The sequence below is a fragment of the Sinocyclocheilus rhinocerous genome, unplaced genomic scaffold, assembly GCF_001515625.1.
Source record: "Sinocyclocheilus rhinocerous isolate Xijiao unplaced genomic scaffold, SAMN03320098_v1.1 scaffold289, whole genome shotgun sequence".
In the NCBI taxonomy this organism is placed as follows: Eukaryota; Metazoa; Chordata; class Actinopteri; order Cypriniformes; family Cyprinidae; genus Sinocyclocheilus; species Sinocyclocheilus rhinocerous.
The window spans coordinates 1759967-1769074 of NW_015636845.1; the positions used below are offsets into that span (position 1 = coordinate 1759967).

The following is a 9108-nucleotide window of genomic DNA, read 5'->3' on the forward strand; positions in this document are numbered from 1 at the left end:
TATTTTGAGAGTCGAAGCCCTAATGCTGCCGGACTTGCACTGTGAAGTTTAACTAACACCTCAGTGGTTTAGCAGCACACTTTCAAAACTTTGCACCTAGGAGTCATTTTATTGAGTATTTATGTAACGATCTTTGTTTATTCAAAGTATCTCAATCACACTTAAACAAAAATCAGTGTTAAAGCACAATTACTAGGTCTCTTACACAAATCTCGGTTACACTTTATTTCGATAATATATTGAGTAGCTCAGAAGCTGCTGTCTCAGAGTATGACATCATTCTGTGCACGTTGTGCTCTGTATAGTGAAGATAAATGATCATAACAGTAAAACACCATGATATAGCCAATCCATTTGGTTACAATATGAAGCAGCTTACGTTACCGAGTGCACTTATGCTTTACGCAATAGGAGGACTAATGCATTTTCCAGAACAGCAAACTTGCCCAGTTCAATGAACCGAACAAAAGAGCACAGCGTGTCATGCCATCTGGTGAAACGTTAGCGAGAAGCTTTATCAGATAAATCTCCTACACAACAAATGTTACACAACAGAACATGCACAAACGTATTCATACTATAGATGCGTTATTAAGATGTTTAAAATCAAATCTAGATAAAAATAATGATATAAAAACATTCGAGCCACTAGTTGCGGTTCTCACAAAATGGCCTTCGGTTGTACTTTAATCAATCCGTTGCATTGGAAAAACAAACAAAAGTCCTTCACAGTCTGATTTGCTTAAAACATGCTCCTTTCCCTTCAAGACCAGTTTCCATTCATTTAAAGAGATGATCATCTCCAACTCCATGATATCTGCCAGAATTTCATTTTCAACATGAGAAAACCCACTGCTCATGGCAAGATAGATCAAACGTTTCATCACGGCCCCAAACCCAAACATTTCCCATACTGGAAAATTACTTCCACTTTTGGATGCGCTTCAATCCCTTTCGCTATTCACCAGACTCTCAAGAGGCATTAAAGCAGTCAATCTGGACTTGAAAAAGAATCACAAGAAGAAACACAGTGTGAGGAGCTCCAGACAGTCCACGTCCAGAAGAAAACTGACTCTCGGCAGGGTCCTGCTGGGTGCCGTTCCTCAGACCATCCGTGACGTTGACCATCTCCTCCCTCAGCTCCTGCTGTAGAAGTTTGGAGATGAGGCTGTTGAACTTGTTCTCCACGGTGGAATACTCGGGTCGTGGAGACGTGGTCAGGTTGAGCTCCGGGGGATCCAGACAGGTGGCGTTCAGGTGAGCATAGACAACTTCACTCAGGTCCAAGCCAGCCACAGAAGACGGAGATGCACAAGGAATGTCCCTAACCAACATATAACTCTCCATCCACTCCCTCAACCACTCCAGGTCGCAGGTACACTCCCAGGGGTTTCGAAATAGATACAGGCGGCCGATGAAATAGATGGGCTGGAAGACAGAGAAGGGCAGAGAAGTCAGATTGTTGCTGTTGAGGTGCAGCGTGATGAGGCTCGTCAAGTTCTCAAAGGCGGCCCCCTCGATATAGGACAGCCGGTTTCGATCCAGGTACAGCACCTCCAGCTCCACCAGGTCACTAAACCATGTTTTGGAGACATTGGTCAACATGTTCCCACCCAGATTCAAAATTTTTAAGTTGCTTAGGCCCTTGAACGCCTGCTGGGGCAAGTCGACCAACAGATTATCGTTCAGGTAGAAGTTCTCCAGACGCACTAGATCTTTGAAGGCCTCATCGTGTATCACGTTTATGCGATTCTCCTGTAAGTTCAGGTACTTGAGGTTGGTTAGGCCCAACAAAGAGTTGTAGGCCACCGCTTCGATCTTGTTTCGCTCCAAGTAAACGTGCGTGAGGTTTTCCATCCCCCTTATGGCACCGGGAACACGTCGAACGTTGTTTTGGAAGCACAGCAGTTCCTTCAGGAAGATTTGCTCCAGGAAGATACGGTCTGGCATGCTGAACAGGTTACAGTCGGAGAGGTCCAGACGCACCAAGCGCTCGAGTGCCGTGAAGGTGCGAGTGTGCAGGTAGCGGATGTACTCGTTGTGGGCCAACTTGAGCTCCAGCAAGTTGGGCAGCCCTTTAAACGCTCCCGGCGTGATGAAGGAGATGTTGTTGTGGTTGAGCGAGAGCGTCTTGAGCGAAGGCAGGGTGCCAAAGGCTCGCTCGGACAGAAACTTGATGCTGTTCTTGTCCAGGTTGATGGAGGACGCCTCGCAGGGGAACTCTTTGGGCAGGTCCATCATGTTGACGTGGTCACACAGGACGCTGCAGCTCTTCTCCTGGGTACATGTGCAGCTGGGAGGGCAAGAGCGTGTGCAGGCCCACAGGGCCAGGGCATGAGGGGGGAGGAGGAGGAGGAAGTACACTGGAGAGAAGGGAAAGAGATGTGTTAGAGGTTGACATTTAACCACAATATGCAACTAGACAAATTGTCATCTTGTCAGTACTGTATATTCATTAAGGCGTTGTTCTGAAATATTCAAACAAAATGAGTCACACATGGCATGTGGGTCACTCTCAAAAAATGTTGATATTCCAACATTCACACAAACATTGTTTAATGATGTAACGCTAATGACAGATTTAAATTAACCATATTTTAAACACACACACGTTTTCATGGGGACATTCCATAGGCGTAATGGTTTTTATACTGTACAAACTGTATTTTCCATTGCCCTACACCTAAACCTACCCCTTACAGGAAACTTTCTACATTTTTAGATTGACACTGTATCATTTATAAGCTTGTTTCCTCACGGGGACCTAAAAAATTTCCCCGCAAGGTCAAAATTTACTGGTATTACTATCCTTGTGGGGCCATTTGGTCCCCATAACGTGATAAATACCAGGCACACACACACACACACTTGAATGTAAATTTTAACATTGAATGTAAAATTTAACATTCACACCGTTAAATTTTTTTAACATGGTGTGAATGTTCACATTTGAACAGTTGCCTAGGATATACTTTTCTAAATACGGTTTTAAACATCGCCAAGGCAAATAAAAAATAACAAAAATCTATAGGCAAGCATTCTTTTTAGAGAACTTATTACTTTTGTTGCACCCAGTTGTTAGACCTTGCAATTGTGGTTATCCTCAGGAAACATAACTACAAATATATAACTGTAAATGGCATAAAAGTGGAGTAAAGAATGTAGGGGACAAGGAGGTGTTCAGGCACTTGACCAGTTCAAACTAACTAACTAACTAACTAAAATACATACATATATACAATGTGTAAGACAATAAGTCAAACTATTTCATATTGGGAAAAGAAATCAGGTTACAAAATGAATCCTTTTCATGATAAAGAGGTGTTCAGGCCCTTGACCAGTTCAAACTAACTAACTAACTAACTAACTAAAATACATACATATATACAATGTGTAAGACAATAAGTCAAACTATTTCATATTGGGAAAAGAAATCAGGTTACAAAATGAATCCTTTTCATGATAAAAATGTTGATATTTTCACATTTTAAGAAAATAATTGATCACACTGAACTGTAAACAGACACATTGATGAATCGGTACTGAATACCACACACACCACAGGTTTATACTAGAACTACATGATCTAAATCGCAGAGAAATGCTAATATTTACGTGACACAAATAGCCTTTCATGAACTTTCCGATAGAATTTCCAGGACTCTGTTATAATTATACAGAAACGAAACGCTAGTCATGCAGCATGAGCAATCACTTTGCAAATGAGTCGTGCTCATTCTCCCAGCAGTTATAGGAAGATTACAGAGAGCACAATCAGAGACTGGAAGAATAATTGAATGTGTGGCCTCCCTCTGTCCTGCATCTGCTCTGCACACTGAAATGATGGTGATTAAGAAAGGGCAGATTAGAGATTACACAAACACACTAGGTGTCTTGTTTGTTTCCTTCAATTTGTACCAGTAGATACTGTATTTCATGAGCGCATTGTAACCATGCTTTAATATAATGTTCTCAAAATCACTGAGATCAGTTGACTTGAACTGAAAATCGGTTTCATTTTTAGCATAGCTTGGTTTATTTTATGTTTATTAAGAAACATAAAACAGCAAAAATACATGAACTTACCAGCAATAATGATGGAACACATCACCGGTCCTTTCAGCTGTGGATTTCTTAAATTGACATTTGTTGAACATCTTATTACCAATAGAAGACGGAACATTTTATTCAATATCATTAAATAAATAATAAAAATTAACTGTTAAATGATTATACAACCTCAGCATTAGCCCCAACCTACTTACCTGTCAAGCATGTTTAGAAAAGGTTCTCCTGCACTGACAACTAATAAAAGTACATCCACAAGTTTGCCCACCACGACCGTGTCTGTACTGCTTCGCTCCAAGTGAAAATATGAATGGTGCTATCGCTCAGTTTGTGTTTGTATATGTGCACACATCCACTAACATCAGCACTCCCCTTCAGAAAACCATCACTTAATGGCAGAAAAATCCTGGGATTATAAGTGTTTAAAGCAGTACTCTGAAATCAAGGCGAGTAGAAATGACCCGCCGGGCCTCAATAGTACATACAGATTACAGGCTGCAATCTCCTTATATAAACCGGTGGCCATGAGATACTGGAACAATGTAAACGACGTCTCAGGAAACATCTGCAAGTAGGTTAACAACTTTCATTAGAGATCCTTCTATCACCTGGATTTCATGTTAGGGAACAGTGGGGTCACTTTTCAGTTGGCAAAGAGAAAAACAGAAATAAATCTAACGTGCAATTATAATTTAGGATAGAAAGCTTTTCCTTTCTTTTAATACGAGTCATCAGGTTTTAGCGGTGTTATGTTTAAGATGAATTTTTGGTGAACAATTTATCAAAAATGAAGATGTTTATACAGCACAAACATAAAATAAAACCACTGTCCAGTACCAAAATCGTATTTTTCTGTATATTATTCCCATTTTCTTAAAAATTGCAAAAAACACCACATGTAAGATTTAGAATATTTGACAGTGAAACAACTGGTGCTTTGGGGTGTTTAATTGGTCATTTCATTTTAACGTGAAGTTTTGACACCACAAGTTTAGTTTAGCCACTGGCTCGGTTTACCCTGACGTATCTGACACGTTACAACAACTACCTACCAATTTTAGGAAGAATGCTTCATTTAATAATGGAGTAATCTTACATTGACTGAAAATTGCCAGGCTGTATAAAACAGTCTAGTCCTTTACTACTAGCCCGTTATTACTTTGATAGCGGAAATAAAAATTGTTTGAATTATTCAGCAGTTACCAGCAAACGCAGTGTCAGCCACTGTAAGCAGAGGAAATAAGACAAGGGACACTAAGTAAAGAAAGAGTTTCTATTTTGTAAACAATATGGCATCAACTAAACGTCAAACAACTCAATAGAGTTTAGATCACAGTAAGATCTGCCGTTACAAACATTCGACCGAATTTCTGCTACATCAAACACTTAAGAAACCATGCTTGATTGTAAGGAATTTGCATCAGAAACTTTTATTTTGGTAAAAATCATACAATAAATGCACAGCCGAGTCTTCTCATGCAGTGCAGAGCCTAGAAGCTATGACATAAAGCAAAGCCTAAATCTAAGGAGCTCTGGTGTCCTCTCCGGGAGCCAACTATTCTCCTATTTCCATCTGAATGGAGGGCAGGGGATGTGATTTCAGTGTTTCCAATACACGTTAAGACTTATTGCTAGCGTGGATACTTGCAGCTTCTCCTGAGCGGACTAATACCAGAGTCGCTGTATATGTAAATACAATAGAGATCAAACACATGTTCAAGGTTGCCATGTGCCAGACATTGACAGAAACAAAACTTCAACAGAACAAATGCCAATCTGTAGGACAGAAAAAAGCACACATTTGGAGAATCTGGACACTTTTTGCACTGATACTTCAGTTTTGTTTTCTTCAACTTTTTTTTTTTTTTAAATGACTTTTGAATCCAAACCTTGGCATGTTCCCATCCCCCCGAGCCCCCCGTCCGTTAACAATTTTGAGAGCCAATTGGTAATTCCATAGCGACGTGTTGCCATTAGGCCGTTAACAGCTGTGGAAACTGACCAAGTCCATTACGTCTGAAACATTAAAAAGCTCACGCTACCCCGAAATACAGAAATTTTCCACGCATACAGGTGACATTCAACATTCAAGTGCCAGTGTTCAGGTATTGTCTTTTGGTCAAGTTACTTGAAACTTTCAAAGAATCACTTTGAGGCTTATAAAAATAAATATTTCTCAAAAAATGTTTAATAAATTACACAAAACTAGCAGCAAAAGTAGAATCTAGAAATCTGTGTGCAAACAGCTAAATTCCCCACTGCTGATCGCCCTGGTCCCAAATAAATCCTGGTAAATAGTGAGAACCCTTCCCCTTTTGTAAACGAGCTGCGTATCTCCGGTCTCCTGACGCAATATTTGGAAGCTTGAGGACATGCACTCAAGACGCACACTGCATATATAAAACTTGAAATGTGCAATAAAAGAACTTTGTAAAACTCGATGGGCACAACGCACACGGGCCTAGACCTAACTAAAGTAGCGCCATTCAACTCGAAGTTCTCAATACTGTCAGTGCATCTGCTTGAATTCATCATTTAAAAAACAAAAAAAGAAAGTCAAGGCACAACTCACTTGAGAAGAAAATCTATTGCACTTGCGATAAATGCCTTATTTCTCCTCCACTCGACCACTTCCATCCGAAGCGGAAAACTGGCTCCTCGGCCAGTGGTTTAAGTTCACATCTAACCTGATGAATTTCAGGAGCTGACAGCATTCGTATTCCTGGTGTCCGGCCTCGCGCAGAACAGCGGGACTCGATACACAAGCGAAAATGGTGGCCTGTCTAACTGCACTCGTGTCAGGCCCAACGCAAAACAAACTCCCGGTTGGGATCCGCCAGTGCCTCAAAATGAACTCTCACGCTGCCTCAACCTACCAAAAAGGGAGCCATGCCTGCTGCGCAGCTTGAAAAGAGAGGACGTTTGTATTAAAAGGAAGCCTGCAACAATTCATTCGTCTTCTCTCCTTGACCAAAAAACAAAACACTAGCATGCGTATGTGACCAAAGCGGTCATGAGGCTAAGGCACGGCCGCTTTGGTTCTGTGGTCCGTTTGTAGCCATTTGAACTTCACTTTCAGGATGGCAGGCATTTTTTGTTTTGCTGACATTTGTAAAGAAACATTTTATCAAAAAACCTTGGGGTTTTTCAATAAATGGCATCTGCTTCTCTAAAATGTTGTTTCTAGAAAGAAAAGTAGTAGTTCACAAAAAATGCTGCCCACTTAAGAGTAGCTAGCATGTGGTTCTTACTAGCTGCCATAACACTGTCAAGTCAATTAAAACAAGTGGAGTAAGAAGTTCCAGCATCTTGAATTATCAAACACTGAGTGTTTCCAATATTTCGTCATGAATATCACAACTGGAATGGCCTTTTCAAGACAACCATATCCCTAAAGAGGATATGTCTCTCCAGGATAGAGTGAGCAAAACAAAAGGAAGTCAGACCGATTTGTCCCTTGTGACACAGATGCATCACAGAGCGCTTCTGCAAAGCGCCTGTGATGCGTTTTACTTTGTGGCTTGTATTGTTGGCTTTGTGACATCGACGGTGATAATTTGAAGTTCAAATGGAACAGCGACTCTCCGAGTCACGTTATCCCAGTATTTGCCAAGGTTTGATTAAGTACAAGCTTTCAAATGCCTTTACAGCAAAAAACAAAAACAAAAAATTAAGCTCTTGGCCAAGTTCACTCGACGAAATTAACAAAACTAAATTCCTGTCTATATTCAAAAAGGCACAGTACATTCACATACAAATGATCCTCTTTTTTAACAAAGAAAAAGTTAGAAACCTAGGTGCTGTAATACATCAAATACACAAGTGGGCATCCTTGTTATTCTGCTCCGGTTTTGCCACAGATCAGCTCCCTTTAGAATGTGGGCAGAGAATCACAGCGTGTAATGTACCGAGTTCATAAAGCTAAACAGGGGGTAGAGTCTGGCTAGGATAACATGTGGTTTCCGTTCGGCTAGTTTGGCAAACGTATATTTAGTTGCCCCACCAGTCCACCTGGGCATAGTTTCCTCCATAGTTTCCATAGTTGCCCCCGTAGCTGTCACCACCGAAGCTCCCAAAACCACCTAAAACAGATGATGAATTCAGGACTGTCCACGGACTCAGTAACATTTTACAGTAAAATTAAAGGGGTCATGAACTGCCTTTTTTTTTTTTTTTTTTATAATAATTTTGTATTGTTCTGAGGTTCTCTTAAAATGTTACCAAGACTTTTACATTAAAAAAAACATCAATTTAGAAGTAATAGGCTATTTTCAGTCCTGTGTTTGAACGAACACTCATCGCTCTGTTTGAATAGGCGTGGCGGATTGTAGACTCTGCAGTAAACGCCCACTGCTATGATTGGCTAGCAGCATACATTCATTCCTCATAGATGGACGCTGCTGTGATTTAGGTCAAAAACGCATAAATACTCAGTACATATCAAACGATCTGTTTAACAGAAAGCAATAGTGATCACGTAACGAAAACGGTTACTCACACTTGTGTTGCGACATTACTGTCGGATCAAATATAGTTGGCACAGCATTGTCTTTTAGTTTCTATTTTTCTTAAAATCCTGTGTTGAATTGTGCCTTGTTTGTAAATGAATCAGTGGTAAAATGAAGTGAACAAAGGACCAAGTTCTTACTGACGAGGTCTGTAAGAACTTGAAAAAAGTTCATCAAATAAAGTTTATAGTTTGGTTTCTGCATAGACCTGCGTTTGCCGCTCTTGTCATTCACCTACTACAAGTGTGAATCGGTGGGCGGGGCTAAACAGGCAGCGATGTAGAAGCAGGTGTTGATAATCTTCTGTGGAGGCAGTGTTTAGTCACACTAATGACGTAATAAAAGTAGCACATTCCACAATCTGTCATTTTGGCAGATTGGCTTTAATATATGTTTATAGGCTAGACCAGTGGTTCCCAATCCTGGTCCTGCAGAACCCCCAACACTGCACATTTTAGATGTCTCCCTATTCAAACACACCTGATTCAACTCATCAGTTCATTAGTGAAGACTCCAAGACCTCAAATGTGAG

The 9108-nt window shown here is 40.6% G+C and overlaps 2 protein-coding genes across 17 annotated transcripts in view; both read right to left on the minus strand.

Annotated features, from left to right (window-relative positions):
• Positions 1-305: 305 nt before the first annotated feature.
• LOC107748158 (nyctalopin-like) lies at positions 306-4711 on the minus strand. 4 transcript variants are annotated; one of them, XM_016562858.1, is made up of 3 exons: positions 4266-4711; positions 4087-4123; positions 306-2363 (listed from the first exon to the last, which is right to left on the minus strand). In XM_016562858.1, the coding sequence occupies exons 2-3, from the start codon at positions 4106-4108 to the stop codon at positions 973-975; spliced, it is 1413 nt and encodes a 470-aa protein (XP_016418344.1). In that variant the 5' UTR covers positions 4109-4123; positions 4266-4711; the 3' UTR covers positions 306-972. The 4 variants fall into 4 exon arrangements, with proteins under 4 accessions (XP_016418344.1, XP_016418343.1, XP_016418345.1 ...); XM_016562857.1 differs by having other exon boundaries at positions 4087-4157; XM_016562859.1 differs by lacking the exon at positions 4087-4123.
• A 1211-nt stretch (positions 4712-5922) lies between these two features.
• The window catches only part of LOC107748156 (putative ATP-dependent RNA helicase an3), a 15951-nt gene continuing 12765 nt past the window's right edge, over positions 5923-9108 (minus strand). For all 13 annotated transcript variants that reach the window (XM_016562851.1, XM_016562843.1, XM_016562850.1 and 10 more), the window contains one exon: positions 5923-8150. In XM_016562851.1, the coding sequence (XP_016418337.1) occupies positions 8059-8150 (92 nt within the window). In that variant the 3' untranslated portion in view covers positions 5923-8058. The remainder of the gene's footprint in view (positions 8151-9108) is intronic.

What these genes read in the sequence shown, in the direction of transcription:
- LOC107748158 (XM_016562856.1), bottom strand. Translation starts at nt 4,198, where the DNA reads ATGATATTGAATAAAATGTTCCGTCTTCTATTGGTAATAAGATGTTCA. An exon ending in GTGTTCCATCATTATTGCTG is followed by an intron (nt 2,364 to 4,086) that starts GTAAGTTCATGT and finishes CCTTCTCTCCAG; the next exon opens with TGTACTTCCTCCTCCTCCTC.